Here is a 27,725-nt window from a genome sequence, read left to right as displayed (position 1 = left end):
TTCACTGCATTTCTTTTCCTCCCGCACCAAAGCAATTATGTATAATTTCAGTGCATTTCTTTTCCTCCCGCACCACCATTTCACTTGTAGAGTGGATCTGGCTGAAGAGTCAAGAGTTCTCTGTGTGGGAAAGCTTCATAAAATTATACCTTGGGCTAGATATGTAAAATCCTGATAAGCAGGTGTTAATAGTTCCCAGTCAGCTTCAAAGAAAGGGTAGCGTTTCATTGCTTGACAAGCCAACACTTAATGCACATAAACCAGTTGTAAATAGTTTGTGGAACAGTTGCAGAGAACATTTACACAAAAGCTGTTAGCAGATCTGCTGGTGCTGTTTGCACAGGCTTCCCCTCTTTTTTCTGACTGTGTATTTCAAGTTTTCATCATATTATCTCCCCTCTCTTCCCAGCCTAGGGAATCTTGTTCAAGAACATTTCAGCTCATCTGCAAGTACTTGCTTGTCTGCAGGTGCTGGTCCATGGCCGGTTGTCTAAAGCCATGCAATCTTTAGCACCCAGCTCTCTCAGCAGGAACATCTCTCGTTCCTCCAAGTGAGAAATCGCAGCCTGCCCAGTTGAACGGCTTCTCCCCATTGGCCAAAGCCAAATGCCGCTGCATTAAACAGTTTCATGTGCAAAAGGGAACAGACATGGAAGGTAGCTCTGAGAAGAGCTTCATTATTTGGCCTATCGTCCCCTCATGTCAAGTACTTCACTGTTGCTCTTCTGTCCCTTGACCTGACAGCACAGCTAAACTGTATCAACCAAAAAAGAAGATGAAGAGACACTATGGTTTTTTCTCCTTAAGTCACAGGCTCTGGGTTGTGGTAGTCCTGATGAGCTGAGGACATGAGAAAGGCAAAAGAAGACAGGTTGCTCAAAGTGCCCCTTTCTCCCTCTTTATTAATGGTTCTGGTGAAAGACATGACCTCTGTCTACAAGCCCAGTGCTGCAGGTTTGCTCCTCATTTCTTCATCTCCCACTTCCCACCAGAACTCAGATGCTGTTGTTTGCATGCAAAGCTGCTGGTTATTTTGCTAACTTGAAGGAAATGCCTAAGGGACAAAAGCCATGGGGCTTGGAGGGCTTGTTGAGTGTCCATCATCACAGGGCTCCTTCTGTCCACAGGTCATCTCTGTTACTCCATGTTTATGGTAAACTGGGAATGGCAGAGGTGCAGCCCTCAGCCTACCTGGCCCAACACAGCTTTTTTGATTTTGGTGGGCCAAAGCCAGATAAGCCCGGCTGGAATACAGCAAGGCCTGATGCGCTGCCAGGTACCGCAGCAGTAAGCGCGAGCATGCAGGTAAGATCTCCCCTCACTGCTCAGCACAATGGTGGTGAGGCTGGCAGGGCTGCCTGCACCTTAAAACAACATTGAAAATCCTGGGCTAAATTCTCCTTGATGTTTTTTTTTTTTTTCCTCCCTCAGGATCTCACTGTAATCTCCTTAGATTTGAGTTTCAGTTTTCCCATTTCCCAACCAAAATCCCCACAGGACCTCAGTGAGTTGAGTTGCATGAGTTTTGCTGTGGCAGTGCTACTGACTCTCGTATATGCTCCAAGACAGGGAGTAAAAGCAGCCTGGAAATGGGCGGCACCTGCAATGCTGTTGAGTTACCTCTGTAATCAGTGTTTGGAGTGTTTTGCAACATTTTGCAAGATGGCAAAATAAACCATCCTCTGTTTTAGAAAGGAGGTAAATGGTGAACACCACTGCAGATACCTTATCTCTTGCAGTTATGGAGAGATCAGGAAACAGTCAAAACAAGAAGCCTGAGGCAGAGGAAGCTTGCTTCTGTATTTTTATACTTTTTCAACTCATATTTTTGTGTTCCAGAGGTTTGTGACATTTTGCTCCAATTATTTGCAGGGTCCTTGCACAGAAATGCCTCATCGCTCAGTGCCAACATCTGCAGTACGTCCACGCTGGAACCTCGTTTCCCAGCTTAAGCTTCATACTACCATAGTTTTATTCCCCTACTATCACAATTTGGCTGTAGGCCTGATTATAAGTAATGTGGCTTTCAGCTCAAACCCAGAGTAAAGCCAATGAGTGAATTGGCTCCCCATGAAGATCCCCAGTGCTTCCTAATTGTAACCTAAATGCTAGATAGCAAAGGAAGGGTGGCTAGTTTAGTGGGGTTATTACCAGACCTGTGAAATGTAGGTTTGGTTTTCTTTTTAAGTCACTTCTGGCATTAAAATTAATGAATCCTAGAAGGTCATGCTCTCTTTGCACTGCTTTCACTCTGCTCCGCTGCACAAAGGTTTCAACATCGCAATAATCTCTGGGGTGCTGGAGACCCCCATGATAATCAGTGCAAGAACAAATCACCCATGGCAGCTGTTACTGTCACCCTCTCCCCTGTGAAGAAACATGTGCACAGGAGTCATGTGTTCTGACAAAGGTTTGTATTTTATTTTTAAGACAGCTTTCCCAAAGCAAAAAGGCCAAACCTGTGACCACGTTTTGTCAATGCCTCTTTTCCCTGGCCCTCATCATCCCAAATGGCTCCCGCCAGACTTGAGCAGCACATGGAGGAGAGGTGCAGAGGAGCTTGCGGTGCTGCAGGGCAAGCCCCGCCACAGCCATGGGCACCAGCCAAGGCAGGCAGGACTGTGAAAAGCACCCAAAAAGCCCCGAGGAGAGCTCACCCCTTCATACGCGTGGCATGAAAGGAACATAAACAGGAAGCATAAACCCACAGGAAATTCGATGACGGAAGTTTCACTGTTCATAGAAGCATTATTTTTACTAGCTCTACCACTATGTCTTATGTCAGTAAAGAGCATTCATTTTCTCACTCTGGCCAGACCTTTAGGTAATGGATTGCTTTACATTCTGCCTCCTGCAATGTTACCAACCTGGTAACACCAAACCCTAAAAATTCACAGCAGGGGATGTTGAAATCCAGCCATAGGGACACAGCTCCAGCCAGAATTTGGGAAGACAGGCTCAATGGGAATATTGTATTGATTTAAATGGGTTTGTAGAGCTTGGCATCTGTGAAAGTTGCTGCTGTCACATTGTGCATGCACCCAGGTGCCAGTAATAAGACATCCTTCAGTTGCTCTATGCATTTCAATCACCAGGACAAGGTGGTAACTACTTCTTTGTTTTGAAGTAAGGGAGAGAGAATAATGTGTTTTGTAGCATCTCCCAGAGCACTCCTTTTAATCCTTCACAACATTTTTCTTGCTGCTTCTCTCAGCAAAATTCTCCCACCTATGAATTACGCAGATGAGCAGTTTTTCTCCCAAATCCTCCAGCTTTCAGCAGTGAACGAGAGATGCTCTATACTTATCTCCTCCTCTTGTCCTGACACACCTCTCTTCAGGGATTTCTTCATCCACAGACACAAACCCCACTCCATCCCCTGTGCTGCTGACTGACAGGTCCACCCTGTGCTCCCGCACCATTCTCCTGTCAAACTAAAAACCAGGTGGTCCTCAGAGGCAGGACAGAGAGAAACCTAAAGCTTCCAGGTCCATCTGTCTATCTGCCTGCACTGTGAGCTGGCAGGGAACCAGCATGGGGGCACCTCAGCACCTCTCCAAATGTAGGAGCAGCCCACGAGGGACTCTGGCAGAGCTGGCCTTACCTAGACACTTACCTGTGAAGGATCCGGTGACCCAGCCTTTCCTAGGCAACCATACAGCTACAATTCTTGCTCAAGAGCTCCACATCTTGGCCACACCCAATACTTTGCTGGGGCCTCACGCTCGTGGTTTTCCCCACGGACTGCTTCCTGGAGGTGGCTGTACTGGTGACTTTCCCACCCACCACTGGTCATCGCCCCATTCCTCTTGAATCTCTCTGCTGCTTACTGTTCTCTTTCAAATATGGTTTTCTGACATAGCCTGCTTGTCTTTGCTTTCAAGGCCTTTCCTGGTCCCCATTGTCAACCAAAGCCATCTTTGCCCCATTGCCCAACAAGCGCTCCTCCATTTTCTTCCCAGCTGCCACCCACATTTGGATGATGCTCTCAAGCAGTATCCTGCACAGCTCCTGGCATCTCTCCAATTTCTGCTTAAAACTCTTCATAGTAACTGCAGAAAACCCCACAGCAGGTTGATACTGCTGCCTTCTACACTGCCCAGCACCGTCTCCTCACCTCCTTTTCCTGCCCCACTGGACGTGCCTGCTGTTTCCTTCACCACCCTTTGCTTCTGAAGAGTTTGAGGTTGTAAAGTTTGGGGCTTTGCGGGAGGCAGTAGCTTTCCTTCACTTACCGAGGCATCACAGGTCTGGCAGCAACTCCTGCCGAAACTCATGGCTGATACAACTGGCTGTTCCTCGGGACATTTTGTGCCCATCTCACAGTGCTGCTGGAGTTCTCGGCTAGAGCAAGAGACCTGACCTGCTGGGTCACCCACCTCTTGCACTTCCCCTTCCCCACCTCCTTTTCCCTCTCTTTCTCCCAAGCTCCATCACACTCTGCTATCTGAACACAAATTAGCACGAATGGTTTACCTGGAGGTTTTTAGTTCTACTATTTAGGACATTCCTCTGGTTTTAGGGTTTTTCTGATTTAGTCTTTTTGCTTGCAGGATGTTTTTGTGTTTTAGCTCTAAGGTAAGTCCACCCCATGCCTACACTCTGATCCCTCACAGCGACTGTCCTCCCTCCTCTTTAATTTTCTCTGCTCCCTGACCCATTTCCCCTTGCCCCTCACCCCATGTTTTGTAAGCCAGGCTGCTTCCTCCTTCCCCCCCTGCTGGGACCATTTTCTGAGCATTTTTTTAGCCACTTCCCTTTTTCAGGCTTGCCATGAAGCCATAGATGACTGAGGATACAGCATCCCAGGCACACACTGGAGTAACCCTCCGCTTCCAACCGCCTGCCGCAGCACATTTTAATCTCATCAACAACTGCACAAACTATTTATAATCAGCTCTCTGATTACATTCCTGAGGTCAACGTCCAAGTTAAAATACTCGGAGTGGCTGATACACTGCTGCAAAGCCTCCTCTCCTGGAGACATTTCCAGAGCTGCTGGGTGGTATTTAAAGGCTGCAGTTGGAGGTGCCACCTCTCTCTCAGGTCTCCCACCTTGCTGCTGCTCCTCTTTCTTCCCCTGCCCTCCCCACTGCCTCCTGCAGAGGTACATTTGGGGAAAGCTGATCAAAAAGTACCTACATTGACATGCCTCAGCAGGTCAAGCCTGTGTACCATATACCCCAGCAGGGTCTCTCCAGCTCACCCAGGCTTTGTCTGGCCCCGAGGGGATACAGTCCTCGAAGCACCCAGCTGGGGACAGGAGGCACAGGTGACAATGCTCACTGGGCTCCTGTCCCTCCCTGCTGCTCAGGGTTTCAGCAGTAGGTGTCTGTTTTCCTGCCATCATCACAGATCCAGGTTGCTTTGGGCAGCTAAGCCACCTGTTGTTTTTTAACTGATTTCAGCATGACCCAAACCCCCACTCTTTTTCCATGACTGACTTACAAAAATAAGCCAGTGCCACTCTTTGGGCTTGCCTACAGAAACCCAGAGTGCTGTGGGCCACTGAGCTCTGTGCATCACTGGCCCTTAGAGCTGGTCTACAGTGGGACCAGGAGGCCCCACTACAGCAGGGTTCCAGTCGGGGAGGCTTATACATCACATACAGACCCCGGGATGATTGCAGGCATAAAATATGGGGACTAGTGGAAGGGGGGGAAGAGTGTGGTTTTCATTTTGCCCCTAGATGCTTTCACTCAGTAGCATTGCAGCAAGCAGCAACTGCCAAGCATAAGGCAGAGGTGGTACCAGTTCCCAGCATGCTGCTGGAGACTCGGTAAAGCTGGTTCCTTCTTCTGAGGCTTCTCCCATCTTCCATAGGTCTCAGGAGACATTTTTATCATAATAATGTCATGTAATCTTATAGAGACCCTATCCTGGGAAAAAAAAACGTTAATCAAGAATTATGGACTCTTGGATGAACCTATGTTTGCTTTAAATGTCAAGCCTGAAAAGGTAGAGAGACCACAGCTCACTTGGAGTTATTTATTGCCTCCATGAGGTCTTAATATTAGTAACAGGCAGGCTGAATGGAGAAGGCGACACAAGTGGGGTCACCAGTCTTACCAGCAGTCTGGCCAATGGGACCAGACATCAGGGGAGGAAGCCATGGTCCGCCGAGTGCATGTCCAGGCTCAGGACCTCCTGCAGCAGCAGCAGCATCACCATCACCTGAAAGTCAGCCTTCACCCAGAAAGCTCATGGCCTCAGTCGAGGCGAGGTGAGAGAGCTGAGCATGGGGAACCAGCTGAGGATGAGGAGTCAAAGAAGGGTGAAGGGGCTCTGCAGGAGAACTGCTCTATCCAGAGAAGGTTACATCTGCCTTTAACGAGTCTTTTTGCATTGCATCATGCAGGAGAGGTGCGGGCTGTGCATTTGAGGAAGCTGCTTTTAGCTGAATGGCATAAAAGGGAACCCAAAATGTTCTGGTTTTAGTACCAGAAGTAGACAGGGGAGAGAAAGAGGAAATGCTTGTGTCTGCTAAGAAGGATCCTACAAATTAAATCCCCTTGTAAGTTAGCGTTTAGTATTAATCATGTTTTTGTATAGAAGAGTGTAAATTGGACAGTACTGGTTGTTTCCACTGCTCTCTTTAAAGATCTTGTGCTTAAATAAATAGAACCACTACTTTCTTAATCATCATGGAGTACTATGATAGTATACTTTCATCCATAGGTACATCTTTGCATCAGATATCTCAAATCACTCAGATATTACTATAGCTTTATGCCTATGCAGGAAAAACTGTTACCTGGTCCTCCTGCGGAGGTAGTGAGATGGTTTTGCATGGTCCCTTTCTATGTACAATTTGAAGCCAGGAGGACTTATTAGATCATCTAGGTTCATCTTCTACACACCCCATGCATGCTATTGAATTTCACTAGATAAGTCCCTATGAAGCTCACCATGTTGAGCTAGGCAGAAACATTTAGGTCTTGTGCACAGCAGCCAGAGGCAGAGAACCATTGCTGGTTCTCTGACACTGTGGGCAGCAGTGGTGAGCTATTGAATCCGATGCCAAATCTTGCCTAAACAAATCTTGTCCAAAACAAAAACACTCTTGGAGAATGACTGCTGTGCACCTTGTTTCCTTTTGAAGTGCTCTAATTATGTGACTGTCTTTATGACAGAACATCTTGGTCACTAGCAAGAAAAAACCATTGTTTCGTTTGGTTGGAAAAGTCAGGTCTTAATTTTTTGTTTTGTGATTATCCAGAAAAATCCCAACTTCAGAATTCTGTTTTTAAGATATAAAAATAAAATTTAAGAGCTTACAAGGGAACTTCCTCTCTCTGTTTCCAGTAATCCCCTTTCATGATGCCGACAAAGCAAGCTGTTGCATCATCCTTCTGCTTAAAGACCATCACCACAGGTATGGCAGAAGCTTTTTTGGGGGTTGCTGTGGGGTTTTTTTATTTTTATTACAGGACTATCAGTGGTATGGCAGGGATCTGCAGGGAGAGATGCTCCATAGTTGGAAGTGTTCTCTGGGTAGGTCTAGGACAACAAAGACACCCCTTTTTGCCTCAAAATGAACTGATTCTGGTTTACTCTGATATGCAATGAGAAAGACAAGGAGGTTTTCTCGGGAAGCAGCAATGCAATGTTCTCATGTACTTTGGGATGCGAGTCCCAGGATGTAATAAACACTCAAGCTGACAGACAGCAACCAACCACTGAGAGGTGTGAAAGGGTTGCTTCATTCAGGAGGCTTTTGGTTTTGGTTTTAAATACCTCATTAATGTGAGTTTTGGAGATTATTATGCTATCTGCAGTGACACCCTGTGGTGATGAAGCAGTAGTTTATCTCTGACCTTGTTATCTCAAAAAAACAGATTTCAGTGACTGTCCTGCTGCCTGCAGTCATTAGCAGGTGGAAATATAGAGCTGAAAGGTAGTTTTTCCTGGTAATGAGTAGCATTCCTCATAGGATATGAGGAGACAAGACTTTTGCTGTCACTGTTATAATTTATCCATTGTTATTCATACTGTTAATATTTCTAAAAGCTGATTTCATGCACATACTGCCTGGCTTTAGCAGAAAATAAATAAATGTGAATTATAAATTGCATATGAATATATAGCAATTTAGTTTAAAATGTAAGGAGAAACCATATATTGTTCCAAGAGAAATGCATTATGTATGAAAAAGGACCTAGTAACTTGTTAACAACTATATCATCATAGAATAGTTTAGGTTGGAAGGGTCCTTTAAAGGTCATCTAGTCCAACCCCCCCTACAATGAGCAGAGACATCTTCAAGTAGATCATGTTGTTCAGATACCCGTCCAGTCTGACCTTGAATGTTTCCAGGGATGGGGCATCTACCACCTCTCTGGGCAGTCTATCCCAGTGCTTCACCACCCTCATTGTAAAAAATTTCTTCCTTAAATCTAGTCTGAGTCTACCTACTTTTAGTTTAAAACCATTACCCCTTGTCCTATCTCAACAGGTCTTGCTAAAAAGTCTGTTCCCATATTTATTATAAGCCTCCTTTAAGTATTGAAAAGCCGCAGTAAGGTGTCCCCAGAGCTTGCTCTTCTCCAGGCTAAACAATCCCAAATTTATATTTTGAGTAAGTTGCATGGGCTTTCTTCTGTTATGGAGCAGAGTACCAAAAGTGTGGATTCTGTTCTGAAGAACAGACTGTTCCTGTGGGATTTACCAGCATCAGTGTTTGACTCGCCTTTTTTTCTTTTAACAAAATGAGATTTGAAATGTGCACTCTCAGAGGTTGTTGTGGGGAGAGGGCAGACTGGCTACATTCAATGCAAGGATTTGCTTAGCCAGAAGGGAGCACTTGACCTGTTATAAACCAGGCAGCATGAATTGCCTCCCCAGTTTCAGCCTAGGTCTTTATTTTCTTCATCCTTACATTGCTTAGCATCAAATGCATTTAAAATTTAAAAAAAAAAAAATAATTTTTTTTTAGTTTTGCTAGAAAAGCAAACAGTAAAAGCTGTTAAGGTGTCTCCTATGCCATCTTTGTCATTGATTTATGAAAAGTTTGTGGTTCTGGTAGCTTTTCAAATCGGCAAAATACTAACTTTTAATACTTTTCAAAAGCCTTTTGGACATGATTTAACTGACGATCCAGTTAGCTATGCAAATATACATATCTTCACGTGAAAACACAGGTGTGTGCGTTCCAGCTCAGCTTGGAAACTGCAGCCATCCTTGGCATGAAGGCCTTCCCCAGGGAAGTGATGAGTTGTTCCCATCAGTTAGTATATTCAAAACTGTGTAATACTTTCATGCAAGTGTTTTCACCCAGCCTTTCACCATTGTTCTCTGTGAAGGTCTCCATATTTAACATACTTATTTCCTTCCCCTTCTGGAAAAATCAGTTGTCTTAGTCACATTTCAGAAGTTTGTTGGACAGTATGTCTTCCCAAATACACAAAGATACATGTTAGGAGAAAAACGTATCAGGCCATATCCAACAGCCCAGGAGAGGTAAGGGTGCTGCAGCTCCATGTCCCCAGGTCCAACCAGTAGCAAGGCTGATGAGTTTCCAGTAGGCACACACACACAGAGCACACATATACACCACATACATATACATGACTGTGTCCTGGTTTTGGCCAGGATAGAGTTAACTTTCCTTGGACTGAGAGGGAGCACAGCTGAAGGGCTGGGTCCTGATCGATCATTGGAGCATTCCATGTCATGTGATGTCACGCTCAGCATATAGGCAGACCTGCTCTCTTGCCTGCGGTTTGTTTTCAGTTTCTGGATCTGCAGGGCAGGCTTCTCTGATGCAGTCAGACTGCTGCTGGGGATGAGCCCTGTACCGGTCGCCACTTGATGAGCCGCTACTGCATTTTACCCGTTCTGGACTACTATTAGTGTTACTAAATTTTTTTATTCAACCTACAAATTTCTTCTTTTGTCCCAACAACTGGCCATGTGAAATTTGCTACTGGCTGAATTCAAACCACAACAGTATGTAATCACACACAGTGATAACACAGACACTCAAGAGTACCCATGCAAATACAGAGCATCAAGACCCTCATCCTGCTCCCCTCTGACTGAGCAGAATGGGGGTCCATGGGTGGGAACATACATGTATATAGACATTCAGCCTGCCCTGTAGCTGACCCTGAAGCCCAGTCTCCCCCGTTGCTGGCACCTGAACATACAAGCCCTCGAGGCCACAACCTCACTCCAGCTATCTCACTCATGTAGAGACATGCAGGCACGGAGATGGCCAGGACTCTCCTGGTCCCCCACAATAGCCAGCTCCTCCTGCAGCCTTGCCTGTAGACATCCCACCACCACTGGCTCTGAGGCCCCTTCACCTCCTGCCTGGCTCGATCCTCACTGGTGCTCACACACTCCCTTGTACACCCAACCCCTGCTCCAGGTGCTGCACCACAGGCACAGGGTTCTGGCCCTTGGTCCCACCCCTGGGGCTGGCACTTGGTCACACCCACTTGGGTCTCCCTGGTCACTGGTGCACAGGCCTTTCAGCCCATGGTCCCAGCCCAGCTGCTGGAACCCAGATCTGTGCTTGCTCCAGGTGCTGGCATCATGGGCACATGAGCCACTGTGACCCAAGGTGCTACTCCTGTTGCTGGCCCATAAATCAGGTCACTCCAGTCACTGTGCCACAGAGACACCAGTGCTCTGACCTGTGTTCTGACTCCAGCTGGTGGCACTTGGCCCTGTCACATACACACGCAGAGCAGAGCCCCCCACTCAGGAAGTTAAACCAGAATTTAGTAAGAAGTCAGGACAGACTGTGCTGGTCAGGCTCAGGGCATGGCCAGACAAGCATACTGACCAGGAAATTACTTATGTGTGACCAGCCCTTTTTACCCCTTACACCTCTATTTTCCCCAGTTGGTCCTCCCCAAATCATCTAAATCCACCTCTTTCCCTGCCTTTGGTTCTTTCCCTAAACATCCCACAATAAATCTTGTGCAATCCCCCAACACTCTTCCCCTGCAACCCATGATGTGCCCCACCATGACATGAAAGGTGCTCCTGCATTGACTCACATTGATGGGTTTCACACCTGGGTCCTGGGGCTGAGGGTCTCCTGGGACAGCCCTGGGAGGAGCCCACACAGGGTGCCCGTCCCTGCCTACAAGTCCTTAATTTGTGCTCCTGTGCAAGTCTGGGCTTGTGGAGATGAGCCACTGATGGGCTGATGGCTCCCGCCATGTGCCTGGGAGTAGCCCTGCAGGTCAGGGTATTATTTAAGCTTCCCCTCCTGCCCTTGTCTTTCTGTGCACCTTTGTGGGTGTGCAGACAAGCTTTCATCACATAACCCAACAAAAAAAGATAGTTCAACTGCCCCTTTACCAGTGGAGCCTGCTGTAAAACTGACATGTGCTTCCTGCCAGGTTTTTAGCATATATCACCTGTTGCTTTCTCCTTTAGCTTCAAACTAAAGCAGCTTTCTCTTTCTCATTACATCATGCAATCCCTCCTTTCACGTTGCTTCCACTCCTCTACCTTAATCTCCAAATTTTCTGTGATTTACCCAGTCAAAACCCATAGCAATGATTAACTGGCAATTGCGTCTCTATACTATGGCCTTCATCTATTTCTGTGTGGTCCTCACACACTGAGCATCACCCTACAAGACAACCATTTAAGTTGTCCTATTTTCCTCATGTCTTTCTGAAAAGCTGACTATTACAATCTTCCATTCCACTACCTCTTCGCCAAATTCAACCTTTAGACTAGATCACATTTTCCCAATTACTGATCTCATGCTCAGCTCACCAGCTCTAGTCAGACCTCCTTGCCAAACCGAGTGAGCATTCAAGGACGTTCTCACCTCTCGCTCTCCCTTCTCCAAGAGGCTCTGTCTCTACCCACAAGTCCCACTAACTGGAACACCAGTCCTCAGCTAGGAATACCCAGAAGCCCTCCTGGCACTGTGAAGGAATTTACTGACTTGGAGTAAAACACAGCTGTTGTCCTGAGAGGAAAGGACTGATGGGAATATTACCTCTTTCCCTAAGCTGTACCTCTACGTCTTCCTAAATGACTCGTTACTCATCACAGCTTAGCTTTGATTTTGTTTTGCTCCATTTTAAAGACTATTGGAAAAGTTGTAGAATCATTTTTCCTTTAAAAGACCAAGAAGGATCAAGACCAGAACCTATTAAATCCAAGGGAAGAGCAAACTCCATGACAGGACTTTTTCACCACAAAATAACTAAGAATTCACGGAACATTCCTATTCCCAATTACTTTGAAGCAGATTAACAGAAGTCCTGTCAGTCATTTACAACATATAACTGTGCAGCTGCTTGTTCTAATTCACAACCTACATGAAGAAACCTACATATAGGTTTTTGTAAATGCTATTTTTAGCTGCATTTAACAGGGGCCTATTTAGTTTTTTAACAGAAGCATGTGGGTAATTAGTCTGCCTGGAACTAAAGTTTCAATCAGTTACAAAACATTTCTACGAGAGAGACAAGATACCTCCTATTCAGCAGGCAGTCACAGAGAACTCATCTACAATGTTTAAAATTGCCTCCTGTGCATAACTTTTGAACCTGCATTTCCCATGTCTCAGTCACTACTCTTATTACCTGACTATACAGTATACAATGCTTTAAAGCAGCTTCTTTTCAACTTTAGATGTAAGGCAGATAGAGAAGGAAAGGGAAAGTAGTATTTTGAGAAAAAGGGACATAATTGAAGTTAAAATCAATTTGCAAAAGCTATCAGATCTTTAACAAATAATACACGTAGGAAAGCATGATATAATTTAGGAAACAGTATTTAATTTAAAAAAAACCCCAGATGCCTCTGGAAGTGACCATCAATTTGCTAACATTGTTTATGCTACACAATTTAAAGAGTTTTAAGTCTTGTTTTGTAAGCACCCTATAGTCATTTACCATTCTGTCTTCCTCTCAAAAACACTGCCACAAGCTGAAACATCAATAAAAATGTTTTACAATTTTGTAAAAGCCTGTTCCACAAAATTCAGAGTCAAGAAATATAAATTTACTATTTGTTAGCATATTTTGGCTAAAGTCATGTAATTAATATCAATTTGAGTTAGAGTTAAGAAGTGAAATTTCTCCAGTACCACAAATCTAGGTTTCCACACAGATTAAATGTGGTATGCACACAGCACAAAGGAAACCCACTTTTATTTATGGCCAGAAAGAGGAAAGCAGACTAATCAGAATGTAGACTTCTTTTTGCACTGATTCTTATAGCCCAAAATATGCCTCAACAGCTCCCCCACTTAAGGAGCTGCAGGAAAAGGAATTCTGCAAGACTGGTCCCTTAGTCACTCAGCTTCAAGGTCAGAATACAAAATTTATTTTGAAACAGATACCATGTTGATGTGATTGCTTTACCTAAGATTCCATACAAAATGTTATAAAATGATCAGGAAAAATTGGACTGTATTCTAAAGGTGCTTCCTAATTGTATGTAAAAAATGAAATGGCTGTTTTCCACCGTTTATGCCCTAAGTTATAAAAACAGTTTAGGTTATTTATAACCTAAACTTTAAGAACTTGAGTTAAGAAGAAATGTATGACACCACCACTATCATATTACCATCATTACTAAACATATCACATCCTGAATCTTCTTCCTACTGGCAAAGATATGAAATGAACCTATTTACAAGAACTGTTTCTCTTCTCTACCCCTTCAAAGCGAAATGTAGCACCAGATAGATCTGATAAGTGATCTGATCTTTCTTCAGCCTCCTCTTCCTAATTTTTCAAGATAGTCGGAGCACCACTACTTTCAAATTTGCCTGTGCTTCAGCTACTCAAATTTGCATTTCTAACATAGCCATACTATGTTTTACTTCTAATAATGGACATATCTAACTTTGAGACAGTTCATTATGCCACACACAGTAGTGAACAGTAATTCAGATTTAAAAGTGGTATTCCATACTCACATTGCATATAAATTACAGATAAAAACATGAACGGAAAAATTCTTTTAGCAAGGGAAGTAAAATTCTTTGGTGAGCATAGAGACAATGCACGGAATCTGTTTCTTTGCATTAAAATCCTGCCGAGTTGAGCAGGACTCATACTCTGCCACTCTGCGATTTACACGAGTTAAAATCTGCATGAGTTCAAGTTTCCTTGCATGTTCCTTCAGCATTTTACACAATGACTGAATAAACCAGGAGCCTTCAGCTGAATTCCTCCAGGAGTAATAGCCTGTGGAAGAAAGAGATGTCAAACTGATCAGATGTAGCAGCCTCTGATACAGGACAGGATAGCAATTAGGGGAACAATGCATTGTTTCCAATAGAAATCCACATTTTAAAATAAAAACTCAAAACCACTAACTAAATACAGATTTTATCAACTCTCCAAATTCCAACTCAAAAGATTTTTATAATCCTCTCATCTTTTCTAATCTAAGAGAACTTTAAGTAGGTAGAAAATCAAAAGGCAGGAAAATGATCTGCTTTGCAAGTCTCTCACCTGGAGCAGTAGAATATGCATACAGGAAGTCTGCTTCTACGGGTATTTTTTGGCACATTGTTTCTTCTGATCCACTGTCTGCCTCAATACCAGAATCCAATTCTGTCCCTCTACAAGCCTATTTAGTGGGAAAAAGAATGGAAAATAAAATAAAAAATAAAGAAAGGCAGTGATCATGAGCAGAATACTGATTTTTTTTTTCCTGTTTTAAAGACAATAATATCCCAATTAAAAAACTGCAAAAATAACAAGAATTTATATATCACATTTCCATTAGACAGGCTCAGAAGAAAAGTAACTAGCATTTATTTAAATCACCTACACAGTTTGGTTAAGATAGATATTCATTCAAAAGTTCATTCAGAAACACACTAAAATATTGAACAGTGTTCAGAAAGATTTTACTCAATCCATAGAATGCAGCCTCAGCTATTACAAATACTGCCTACCTAATAGGGCAGGCTGTATCACTTTTAGACCTGAAGAGAATCCATTTAAATCAATTTTAGAAATAATTAACTTTTTTGCACTAATAATTAATGGGAAACAATATTTTTGTTAAGTATCCAGCTGATTTGATGATCATTGTTCAGCTGTACATCACCTGAATGAAAAAGAGCTTGGGTTTTCCTGCTAAACTTCTGCACCTGTCACCTCTGAAAAGGCTTGTTAGTGCTTTCAGTTCAAGAGGGCCATCTGTACCATAGATTAATCCTTCATCACCATGGCTTAGCAACACACAAACAAAACTGCTTCGCTTGCTGTGATCTTCTTCAGAAACTTGAAAGAAAAAAAGAGAATTATCTTAACTTCTTGCATATGCTAAAAGCTTTGAATATTTGATGCTTCCTATGTGACAGAAGTCTTCTAATTCTCATGTTTAGAAACTTCCAACCAGCTTTCACTTCTGAACAAAAGGAGCCAGCCTAACTTACTGAAGCAGGCTGGACACAGAAACCCCCAAAATAAAGGCCAACCCTACCCATTCTAAGACATGGCCACAGAACTGAGCCAGGAACACTGTGAGGAGACAAAGAGGGTGTTCCCACAGTGTCTGAATGGTACACTTTGCTCATGCAGTAATGACCAAGAGTCTCATGATCTGGGACTGGACTAATGGGAAGTTCTGAGTTTTGGGAAAGGATGGGGAAGTTCTGCCTCTCTTTCTAATCAGAGATGCTTCAGCTACTTGGATTCCACAGGAACTGAATGAAGCATGAAAATTGTTGCTGCTGCAGGGACCTAGGTACTAGCATTACCCTTCTCTATCTCACTCTTGGCCTGTAGTAAGGTCTAGAAAGATTTTTCAAGCCTCTGAATTTTGTACTGAAAGACATTTAAGGTTCATATAAAGTGTCTGTAGATTTTTTTTTTTTTCCATCTTGTGGTATGCAAAGAGCATAGAACAGATATTCTCTGATGTCTTTTGTTGTCTGACATTGCAGGGATTGTACTTGAGGACCAAGACAATTCTTTTAAATATATGAAAAGATACAAACATCATTTAAAAGAATTCTCAGTGGGAAACTCAAGAAGGTGCAAGATTTTGTAGATGAAAAGTGTAACCGTCTCAAAAGCTGAAGTCTTCTGTTTAAAGCTTGCCAAAACACTGAATTTCTTTTCTGGAAAAACTGAACTATTTAGATTTTTCTCAAGCAATGCACATTCAAGTATTTCTACAATCTACGGACAAACACTGCATCTAGAAGAGTCAGGAAAGGCTGTTTTTTTGGGAATCTCTGGTTAGGCTGCAGTCTGTAGCTTAGACTGTCTATTTGGAGGCCTTATACCACAGGTAAGACACAGGCGTTTCCACTTTCAGCTACTGTCAACAGACAGGCTGCAACTATACTAATGAATTATCCATGCCCGGGAGCATTCTCTGGCATAAACGTTAACTGGCACTAAAGAACCTACATATATGTTAGCAAACACATTAAAAAAAAAAAAAAAAAGACCAAACAGGATTGCTGCAGGCTAACTGGCTGTTGGGAATAATCCCAGGAACACTTTTACTGTGGAACTGTGACCTGGAACAGTCTGGGAGAGCACTAGCATGCCAGAGAACTTTCCAACAGTTAACTAGAAGAAACTGTTTTCCAGGGCTACAGATACCTCCATGCATCATTTAATTTACTGGTCTAGATGTAGCCAAGTCCAAACAAAGCAGGACTAGCACAAACAGCAGTATAAAGCTCTCAACTTGACAGAAGGGTGTTTTGTTTCACAAGTCAAACAAAACACGAGTTCTTTCTCTAGAAGAAACGATATAATTCCAGTCCACACACTTGCAGTTCTGGTCCCTCAATCAGAACCCCCCTCTGGATCAGAACGCCTCTTGGGCCACACCACTAAGCATATAGCCCAGAACTCCTCTACTCAATTAAGCAGGTTTCTTTCCAACTCACAGAGCTTCAGTGATCCCAGGGTCAGAATATAAATCAGTCCGCATTTAAGTTTCAGCCTTTTTTCCAGCCTTCTTTATATGAGAAAGGATACAGAGACAACAGTCATGGCACAAAAGATGGAGAGATAGCAAAGATGAACAAACATAGAAACTATGATGTACATGCCATGCCATCCTTAGTAATAAACCACCGGTAGGTGTGAAATATCATCTAAAAGAACCATGGAAGAAGAGATGTGAGGGCTAGAGATGTATTTGGAAACAGCAGCTGATTTAATACACTCACTGATCATTATATTACTTACCATTTTTCAATAGCTTAAAAATGTCCCCGCTTGAAAGATCATTGTTGATCTTTATTTTATATCCCAGCTTCATAAAAACTTCTCTGACACTTGCAGCATCTGCATCTGTACCCGAACGGGGTAACATCCCTATCAGAAGAGAAATGTATAATTTTTTATATGATATAGATGGCACGGTATGATTGAGCCATATTATTTTCTCACTTATATCTGTAACAGTCTGAAATATTATTCCATTATTCCAGACACACTTTAACAGAAAAAACATTGCACTGTTACATATGCACATCATCTCCCTCTCTCTGTACCTATACTGTATATTTATCTACTCCTTCTTCTTATATCTACCTATCTAAAGACATAAAAAAGGATTTCATCTGCAAAACAAAAATCATGACTAAAAGGTAAGATGGACTTTTACTGCCTATCAATTTTTCTCCCCATTACTGCTATATCCTGACATGTTCCCTCTATGTATATTTGGAAGAATGCACTGAAATGAATCACACCCATTCAAACCACTTAATTTTAGATTGCAATCAAAATTAGTCTGCATATTTAATTTTGAAGAATAATACATGTCACTAGTTTATCTAAATTAAGGAAAAAACTTTAACATTTGAAAGTGGTACCAGTCTGTCTGTGGAAGTTTTTGTTGTTTATTATTACACATTCCCCCATCTCTGGATAGTCCATTCTGTAACTGTAGTCTGGCAGAATTCCAGAGTCCATAGACTTGCTAGCAGGTAGGTTCTTTCTGTATAGAAATCAGACAAACTTTAGGTGTTCTGATCACTCTTCTCTAGTTTCAAAATAATTCAAAATAATAATAAAATACAGTTATTTTAGAAAAAACAATGAAACTGGAAAGGTTTGCTACTTGTCCTCTAGAAGTTCCCGCAGCAACCCAAGAGGTTGGAAGGTCCCTTCCAACCCAAACCATTCTGTGATTCTAAGTTATGTCTGTGAAATCAGTTGGTAGATCTGATTTAAGACCAGTGAAGACTGTACTTGCCCAGAGGTTAAAATAAATAAAACTACTTTGTATAGTTATGCTCCCAAATAAAACTTTTGTTTCGAGTTCGGTAAAATGTGCACATAGACAAATAATTTTAAAAAAGTGGAGGTTCATTTGTACTTGTAGTAATCTTCCGTGCAACCTGTAACAAGCTTAAAATTTAAAGAATCAAGGAAGAACTGTGTCTAAAATGATAATGCCTCTGCACAGGAGAATATGAAAAATCAGTTTAAGGAAACAAATTATTATATCAATAAGAAATCAGTTGGGTTTTTTTACTATCACCTTTTGAAAGCTATGTACCTGGAGGCACGATCAGCTCCAAGATAGTAAATCTACTCTGAATTCTAACTAAAAGTTATTTTACCATTGAATTTTCACAAGTAAGCATTCAAAACCTAGAAAGACCAAGACTCTATATGCAGCTGTAATTCTGCCTTAATGAGCACACCAACTACAAGACAAGGTTGTCTACCTTGACTTCAGTAAGGCCTTTGACACCGTTTCCCACAGCATTCTCCTGGCAAAACTGGCTGCTTGAAGCTTGGATGATCACACGCTTTGCTGGGTAAAAAACTGGCTGGATGGCTGGGCCCAAAGAGTTGTGGTGAATGGAGTTAAATCCAGTTGGTGGCCGGTCATGAGTGGTGTCCCCCAGGGCTCGGTTTTGGGGCCATTCCTGTTTAACATCTTTATTGATGATCTAGATGAGGGGATTGAGTGCACCCTCAGTAAGTTTGCAGATGACACCCAGTTGGGTGGGAGTGTTGATCTGCTCGAGGGTAGGGAGGCTCTGCAGAGAGACCTGGACAGGCTGGAGCGATGGGCTAAGGCCAACTGTAGGAGTTTCAATAAGGCCAAATGTCGGGTGCTGCACTTCAGCCACAACAACCCCCAGCAGCAGCTACAGGCTTGGGGAGGAGTGGCTGGAGAGCTGCCAGTCAGAGAGGGACCTGGGGATGTTGATTGACAGCCAACTGAACATGAGCCAGCAGTGTGCCCAGGTGGCCAAGAAGGCCAATGGCATCCTGGCCTGTAATAGAAATAGCGTGGCCAGCAGGGACAGGGAAGTGATCTTACCCCTGTACTCAACACTGGTGAGGCCGCACCTCGATTACTGTGTTCAGTTTTGGGCCCCTCACTACAAAAAGGACATTGAATGACTCGAGCGTGTCCAGAGAAGGGCAACGAAGCTGGTGAAGGGTCTGGAGCACATGTCGTACGAGGAGCGGCTGAGGGAACTGGGGTTGTTTAGTCTGGAGAAGAGGAGGCTGAGGGGAGACCTCATCGCCCTCTACAACTACCTGAAAGGAGGTTGCAGAGAGCTGGGCATGAGTCTCTTTAACCAAGTAAAAAGTGATAGGACAAGAGATAATGGCCTCAAGTTGCACCAGGGAAGGTTTAGACTGGATATTAGGAAGCATTTCTTTACAGAACAGGTTGTTAGGCATTGGAATGGGCTGCCCAGGGAGGTGGTGGAGTCCCCATCCCTGGAGGTGTTTAAGAGTCGGGTCGACTTAGTGCTTAGGGATATGGTGTAGTTGGGAACTGTCAATGTTAGGTTAATGGTTGGACTAGATGATCTTCAAGGTCTTTTCCAACCTAGACGATTCTGTGATACACCACCACTCATGACTCTGCAATGGCTGCCAATTTTAGTCAGTCCATATATGCTGAAGTTAGTATAGATTTTCTCATTTAAGTACATGGGTAAGTGGTTACAAGATTCAGGCCCGCTATTGTATTCTACAAATAAAAATTCTGTAATGCTTTTAAATTAATTTTCATTGAAATACTGAAGAGAATGACTTCAGAAACAAATTAAGTTCCCAGAGAGAGCATAATCTGATGATAGTGCTATACCAGCCTAATAACTAGCTGTCATCAGGAAGAACAAGCCTGCGTTTCCCCCCTCCTACCCCTGTAAATTCCCCTTACACTTGTGCTTCCACGCATATAACCCTAGAGCAGGTCAGCTCAAGCAGCTGAACTGACTGCCACAGGTTCAGCTGCTTCAGTCTAGAAGCAGCTCAAGGAAAGAGGTGATCATTTAGCCCAGGGTGAGACAGAGAAGTCTCTTTTCAAGAACAGCTAACCACTTGATAATACTGTAAGCCAAGTCTAAGTGCACCTCAAATGTTTTGCATTTTAGTTTCCTGTACATACACGTGGCCTGTTCTGTCAGAGACTGTATGTTTTCAAACTCAGTACAACAACTCTAGTAGTTGTTTATGATTATTATAATTAACCATAATTGAAACTTTTCATTTTGGCATTATTTCTTCCATGGCTCTCACTTTGTGTTACAGCACAAGATTCTGCAAGACTTAAATTGAAGACTTAAACCAACAGCATTTCACTTACCCTTTGGAAGCAGGAATAGATTTTGCATCTGCCAGATCTTCCCCTGAATGTGGTCCATCTCCCGTGGCTGCCATTATGGCTCTCAGTTATCAGCTTGAAAACATAATAGAAATATATGACAGTTAATTTTCATATGAAATAATACCTTCAGAATGCTTAATTTTTGTCAGGTTTCCTTAAAGCCTTACACAATCAGAGAACATTTTTTTAGAGAAAACAGGAATGTTAGAAGGGGATATTCACACAGAATAACTAGGCTAGGAGTATTAGTATTGGTAGGCAAAAAATATAATTTCTGAGTAATCCCTACATATCTTATATTTGAAAGAACAACATAAAATATTTTTCTAAATTATTGCATTCTAAAACAACTCTAGGAAAAATAGTCTGCAGATCCCTGTGACTTAATCATTGAAAATGCCTACAAAAAGCAGGATAAGAGACAAACAAATTAAAAACAATCTTTAAAATATTGTAATGTCCCTACATGCATTAGTAGCATTTTAATATTATGACTATCATGTCATATATGGATCCTTCCATCTGACTAATACAGAAATTGAGATCCAAACCCAAGCAATACAAGTTATTGGATATGTGCAAAGACTAGCATAGAAGATTAGAGAAATAAATAATTTCTCTGCATTCCGTTTCAAATGAAACATCACTGCATCCAACCCTAACTGGGGTATGTGAAGGCAACTGCAATATAAATAACAGAAAACCACAACAATGTAACTTTAAAGAGTTGATGAAATGAACTCTATGCTATGGGCTGCTATTTACTTTCAATCAGAACACAGGACAAGAAATGATGATTGATACCAAGCCAGAAATCAATTTAAAAGCATTAAACCTCCCTCCCAATTACTCTTGTGTATACTCATGGAACACATTACCACAAGTTACCTTTAACTCAGGATTCAGAAAAGGATTAAGCATCATAAAGTTAAATTGCCAGATAGGACAAAGTAATAAGTGCTTATAAATGAAATAAGTGCTTTGACCTCAAGAAACAAACAAGGCACTACGAGACAAGAATTTTAAAGAAACTTACTTAGCAGGTATATTTATGGTAAGTAGGGATGTATAAATAACCAGACCAAGTAGTAAGATTTGCTGGTCAGATATGATGAAGATTCTTATTTAAGACTTAGGTTCTTTGGCGGCAAACTATATTTGCCATCCTACACCATCATATTATATTACCTCTTAAACTTCATATCTGTACTCTAGCTAGTACACATGAATATCTATTTTCTGTGGAAACAATTACCGATGCATCAGAAGCACTAATCTGGGTATATATAACTCTCTTTCCTTGTTTCTTAAAAGACATTTACTTACATTTTTAGTGACTTCAAAAGGTCGTCCAGGTTACTCTGAATACTATTTCTTTGTATCTTGGAGCACTGATGTAATTAAGAAGTCTTCTTGCTCATAAAATTATTCCAGACTTGAGAGCTGTATCATATAAAATAGCAGCACACAGGAAATTTCCTGAAAACCAAATTACAAAAGTATCAAATAAGCTTGATTTTCTAAAATACGTGATTGCTTTATATTTTAGAAACTCACTTTAAAGACAGTATCATGGGTCAGGAACTACAACTATGATGCTGAACTTGCCTGCCTAGCACCATGATCTGGATTCATTCATACTAACTTCAAAGTCTAATTCCGTAGAAGTTCCCTATGTGAAAAAAGACAAACACTTCCAAAGGGTAATTCAAGTACCTAAGACCTGTGGCATGACAGTGTCCCAACCCTATGCTTTATCACTGAGCAGGGGGCATTAGCATTAACAACTGTCATGGTTTGCGCTCAGAGGGCAACTGAGCACCACACAGCCACTCACTCCCCCCTTCTCCCCTAGTGCTGGGAAGGAGGGAAGCAAGAGGCCCAGGAACTTGAGATAAGGACAGAGAGGGATGATCTCATCCTTTAAGGTACAGGCAAAAGACAGACTCATTAGAGGAAGAAAAAACAAACATAAAATTTAATACAGACACTAACAACAACAACAACATGTAACAGACAGTAGGACCATGAGAAGCATTACCACATCTTGAAAACACCTTCCCCCATCCCTCCCTTCTTTACGGGCTCAACTTTGCTCCCGATATCTCTACCTTCTCCACTCCAATGGCACAGGGGGAAGGGAATGGGGGGCGCAGTCAGCCCCGCCACTTTTTCCACCTCGGGAGGGGTAGAACTTCTGGCATTCCTCCCCTGCTCCACCACGGTCCTCCTCTCACAGGAGATAGTCTTTCATAAGCTCTCTGACATGAGTCACTTCCATGGGTGTGTGGGTCACCCCCACGTGTTACAATCCTCCCAGCACTGAGCTACAACAGCAGGGCCTTCTTCCCATGGGGTCCCGGCACCCGTGGGTTGGTGTGGGGCCCCCCACAGGCTGCAAATTGGTATCTGCTCCACTGTAGACCTCCATGGGTGGCAGGGGGGGTGGTCCTGCCTTCTCACCATGGGATACAGGGGGGTCTCTGCTCTGGTGCACCTCCCCCACTGCTCCTTTCTTTCACTGACCTCGGTGTTCACACAGATGTTCTCCTCTCAACATGTCCTCACCGCTCCTCCCAGGTTCCCCTTCTTAAATACGTTATCGCAGAGGCACAGCTACCATTGCTAATTGGTGCGGCCTTGGTGCAAAGGCGGGTCCAATGTGGAGCCGGGGGAGCTTTGAGAAGCTTCTCACAGGGGGCCACTACTGTAGCCTCTTCCCCTGCTACCAAAAAACCCCACCAGTCACTCAAACCAGGGCCACAACAAAATCTAGTCTAGAGTGACAATTGGTGTGTCCACTCAGCTGTAACTGAAAAGCAGAGCTCCTGATCCCTGGGAGGTGGAAAGAATGGCTTTCATTGACAAGAATACTAGAAGTGCCCCTGCCCCAGCAGAGCCCAGCTTCCAGGAGTTTCTATGCCTCTTTCAACCCTGTCCCTACCACAATCATCCCTGGCTTTGGTTCCCAGCTTTCCTGAGCTCTTAGCCTGACACTTTTGAACAAAACTTTATTTTGTAAGAAAATATTCAACCAGACTGACCCATAATTTTGATGCAACTCATGCTGTTCATTCTTCTGCAGAAGCACAACCAAACCCTTCACTGTGGCTGGGATTAATAGGAGAGACAGGGAAAAGTTAACTTTCTATCTTGTTTGTTCTTTGTCTGCCAACAGTAATGAAGAACCACACCATCTAAAAAACCCACAGTATCACATACCAACTCCATTATTGAAACTAGTCAGCAGGCGTGCTGAGAGCAGTGTAGCCATGTCAGCGTGGAATTCAACTTCTGCTAAAAGCCCAGGTGTTTATCCCAGCTGTCTGGCACTGTGAAGATCCGCAGTGCCAGCGCTGCAAGTACATGAGCCAGCTAGTGTAAACCAGTAAACACGTGCCTACGTGAGCTGTGGTCACCTCCTGTCTCTCATATGAGCCAGCCTGGGCTACCAATAACTACTTAGAGAAAAATTCAGCTAAAGTACAGGGAAAGCTACCAACCCTCTGGCCAACAGATGAGACCTTGGAATCATTAGGCTGCCTTGGGTTCACACCAGGTGTGCTCCAACCAAACTGTTGCATCCCATTAGGGACTGGTTTTTAGTAAACTGGTGGGAATAACACTGGTGAACAGCAGCAGACTTAGTAGGCAAACTGGAGCCCTAACAGACTGGGACCACTGAATGCTTCTATAAGACAAATGTTAAAGCATGCTACAAGCAGTAAGAGAGACCTTCAGCATTTCAGTGACCTTAAATAAAGACTTATCTCCTTGACCCTTCTGCAACCTTAAAACTCAAACACTGCTTTCCTTGATCCAACACCAAAGAAACAACGAATTTTGAAGTAGCAGTTAGCAAAACCTACAATTACAATGAACTACAGTACTTTGTTTCTGAAAAATGTAAGCCACATTTTTTAATACTGTATCATAAAAATACTTCTTACTAAAGCCTATGCAAGCCTAGCTGACAGCTTATAGTTTGAATTGTTTAATGAAGTGTTAGAGCTTACTGCACTCTACTGCATCACAGCTGGAGCTTGTCTAAGAGTGTTTACAGAAGCAAGAGAGATAGTGAAGAAAAACTGTATATAATACCTTAGTATTTAAAAATACAGATGCTTTATCTTCAGAATAGAATCTGTAACTGACCTTTAAGATCCATCAATTTCTGAGCACCTTAAAGCACCAAGTCACCTGCACTTCTTTAAAGAACAAAAGACATCCACAAAGGTATCTGTTTTGTTGCTAGGCACTCAAATGCACGTTTTAATCGGCAGCATGTTTTCTGCTCTAAAGCACTAGTCAGGGTAATAGCAACGCTCTCTGGAGGACGGTGCTGATTCTAACAGACTACTAAGAATTGCCTCATCTTGGTTTAGGTAATGCAATGATGTCATGTTCTGTCAAGCAGAATGCACATGTCAAGCAGAATACATTCCCTGTAGAGGATGATCTCATGCCGTTAGGGACAGGGGATAAAAATCAGGACAATGAAGTAAGAATTTAATCAAAAATTGTTATTCTGCTCCTTGATACTCTTTTCTCTGAAAGCTTAGGTAAGATGAGCTTTCAACTGTAAGGAAACTTAAAAAACAAGTAGCTGAAATGAGCAACAGCATTTTTCTAATCTAGTAGAATATGTTCTGTAGGTTTTAGGAAATTTATTTTATAATATTTTATCTGAAAAAAATACAAAGTTTTTGAAAAACCCTATGAGACAGAGATAGTGAATATAAAGATGATGCTACAATGACATTTACAGGTACTGAGTAGTAAAAAATAAAGTGGTTCAAAAAGGTCCAAAACTATGCTCAGCAAGCATTGATCCAATGCTTTTCTTTTGATAGGAAAATAATAAATAAAACAATGTTTTTACTCCATTCCAGCCTGGATTTACTTATTCTGCCTGGACCTAATGAAAATAAATTCACATCATCACATATCACCACTGCCATAAGAACCATCAGGTTTCTTTTTAAAGCAGTATTTATTTGAATTGTGATCCAACAATAGAAATATTGTGATAAAATAATACCAAAGCTTCTCAGACAGAGAAGGAAGCAAATAACTGAATTGTGTCTAGTTACCAACTGTATCTTGAAATATGCAAACCACAGGAGACAAGACAACACATGTTCAGTATGTCAGCTGCTACAAAGCAATGATTGTAGCAGAATTAAAATACATGTCCAAAACAGAAACCAGTATTGTAAAACATGTCCTTAAAGATTAGAAGAGGGCAGTTTTCCACCTCACATGACTGCAAGAGAAGATGTCAAGCATTCAAAGAACGTATTTTATGTACATAAATATATACATGGCACATTGCAATACTAATGCAGACATGCAAATTAAGTTTTTCATTCTACAATATATAATGATAACCAGTAATTATCTAATTAATAAAGGAAGGAAAATATAGAAGCTGACTGTATGAAAAAAATAAAAACATTTGAACTATACCATCAAATTTTCTGTGTGGCATTATCCCCTTGTTAAATACTGCTACCACTGATGGAAGCATGCAAATATTGTGACAGCCCTCCACATTCCTTTTGGTCTGGATGTGGTTGGTGGAAAGCACTGACACTGGGCCAGCACTCTGATGTTCCAAAAGCAAACAAACTTTTACTTAGTCAGCATTAATCTGCAAAATCAGCAAAACCTGAATTTATTCTGAGAGTAGGTGGGACCCTTCCTTATTCTTTCACCTGTACTTAGTAACCACATCACCACTGCAACAAATAGTAAGGAGCCTGACAAGGCTATTAAGGGCAAGGTGTGTTACTTTCAAACCTACCAACTGACAAGAAGCAAATAATTAAAGAAGAGAATTACCAGCTAGAGGGTAAAAGATTAGATTACCAGCACACTATCCTTCAACCTAGCAGAGACCAGACTGACAACACCTTGGACAGGGCCTTCTACATGCTACAAAAAGTTAGTCACGGCGTCTGTGAGGGCCTCAGGCATGCCTTCCCCCGCCCTGGCAGGATCAGTGCAGTGGAGGCGACCGTCCGCACCGCTGTGACCCTCAGCCTGGGGTGATGCCTCTCAGCCGTCGCACACTCACTCTTTGTTAGCAGCCAGGTCGCTGCAGAGCCGTTTTCCGGATGAGGTTTAACCCGCTGTATGCAAAGCTTTATTTTGGTAGATCCAAATGCAGTTTAAGGCCCTGTTTCCAGTTAGCTAACAGTCTACAGGAGGGACACCAGAAAGTAGTTTAAAATTAAAGCAGTTTTTTCTTTTTTTTTTCCTCCCCTTTTTCTTTTGTTTAGTCGGCTTCTACACAAAAACAGGCTTAAATTAGCAAGCAGTCTGCATTAAGCTTCTGAGTAACTAAGATAACTTACAGGCTAAGCCCCCCGTGCTCTCCCTCCGGGGCGGGGGAAGCGGCGAGCACTGGGACGGCACCGCGGCCGGTCTCCCCCCACCGCGCCCGGAGCGGGGACACCCGCCCCCCCAGCCCACCGCCCCACCGGCCCTGCCGTGGCAGGAGCCCCGCGGGCAGCCAGGGTAGCGGGCAGGCGGCGCGCTGAGACGGGCCCGCCCCGGGCCAGACGCGGCTCCCCCCCGGCCCAGGTGTGGGGCAGCTCCCGTTCCCCTCAGCCGGCTCCCTGCGGGAGAGGCGCGGGCGGCCAGCCCCACCGGACCGTGGCCCCGCGGAGCCGCAGCCCGGCCGCGGGCGGGTGCTGGCCAGCCCTACCCACCCCACCCCCCCCCCGCTTTGTTCGGCCACGCCGTCGCGCCCGCAGCCCGGCACCTCCCCCCCGCCGCCGCCCGCCGGCCCTACCCTCCGCCCGCTGCACCGGCGCCGCGCTCCGACCTGCCTTCCCCAGGGCTCGCCGCGGCTCGGCAAGGAGGGAGGGAGGGAGGGAAGGAAGGAAGGAGTCAGGGCCCCGGGGGTAGGCAACCGCCGGGCGGCCCCTCTGGCTCCTCCCCGCGCAGGGCGGGGGAGCCCGCCCCAACGACGCGCAGTTCAAACGCCAAGGGCGGCAGCGCTGGGCTGTGGCGGTGAGTCTTTCCCATGTCCCCCTCCTCCGCCCCGCGGCGCTCTCCCGCCGTGTGAGGCAGCTCACGGCCCTGAGGGGATGCGGCGTGAGGCCGAGCCCAGCGCCCTGGCTGAGGAGACGCGCGGGGCGCCCGCCTGCCCTCGT

General features: G+C 43.6%; 2 protein-coding genes across 6 annotated transcripts in view; one reads left to right on the top strand and one right to left on the bottom strand.

The window, feature by feature from the left end:
• Window positions 1-12,736: 12,736 nt before the first annotated feature.
• Window positions 12,737-27,489, bottom strand: CASP3 (caspase 3). Of its 4 annotated transcripts, none has more exons than XM_074822745.1 (8): window positions 27,362-27,489; window positions 21,889-22,041; window positions 20,542-20,634; window positions 17,792-17,916; window positions 17,160-17,288; window positions 15,052-15,227; window positions 14,448-14,565; window positions 12,737-14,177 (listed from the first exon to the last, which is right to left on the bottom strand). In XM_074822745.1, exons 3-8 carry the CDS (start codon window positions 20,613-20,615, stop codon window positions 13,951-13,953), a joined length of 849 nt encoding a protein of 282 aa, XP_074678846.1. In that variant the 5' UTR covers window positions 20,616-20,634; window positions 21,889-22,041; window positions 27,362-27,489; the 3' UTR covers window positions 12,737-13,950. The 4 variants fall into 4 exon arrangements, with proteins under 4 accessions (XP_074678846.1, XP_074678850.1, XP_074678848.1 ...); XM_074822749.1 differs by lacking the exon at window positions 27,362-27,489 and adding an exon at window positions 26,922-26,989; XM_074822747.1 differs by lacking the exon at window positions 27,362-27,489 and adding an exon at window positions 26,642-26,888.
• Window positions 27,457-27,725, top strand: part of PRIMPOL (primase and DNA directed polymerase) — a 21,255-nt gene continuing 20,986 nt past the window's right edge. For both annotated transcript variants that reach the window (XM_074822742.1, XM_074822740.1), the window contains exon 1: window positions 27,457-27,582. The gene's annotated coding sequence lies outside the window, so the exon portion shown is untranslated. The remainder of the gene's footprint in view (window positions 27,583-27,725) is intronic.

This window comes from Strix aluco, chromosome 4 (genome assembly GCF_031877795.1).
Source record: "Strix aluco isolate bStrAlu1 chromosome 4, bStrAlu1.hap1, whole genome shotgun sequence".
Taxonomy (NCBI): domain Eukaryota; kingdom Metazoa; phylum Chordata; class Aves; order Strigiformes; family Strigidae; genus Strix; species Strix aluco.
Note: the sequence above shows the minus strand (reverse complement) of the source record. Positions and strands in the feature narration are given on the sequence as shown.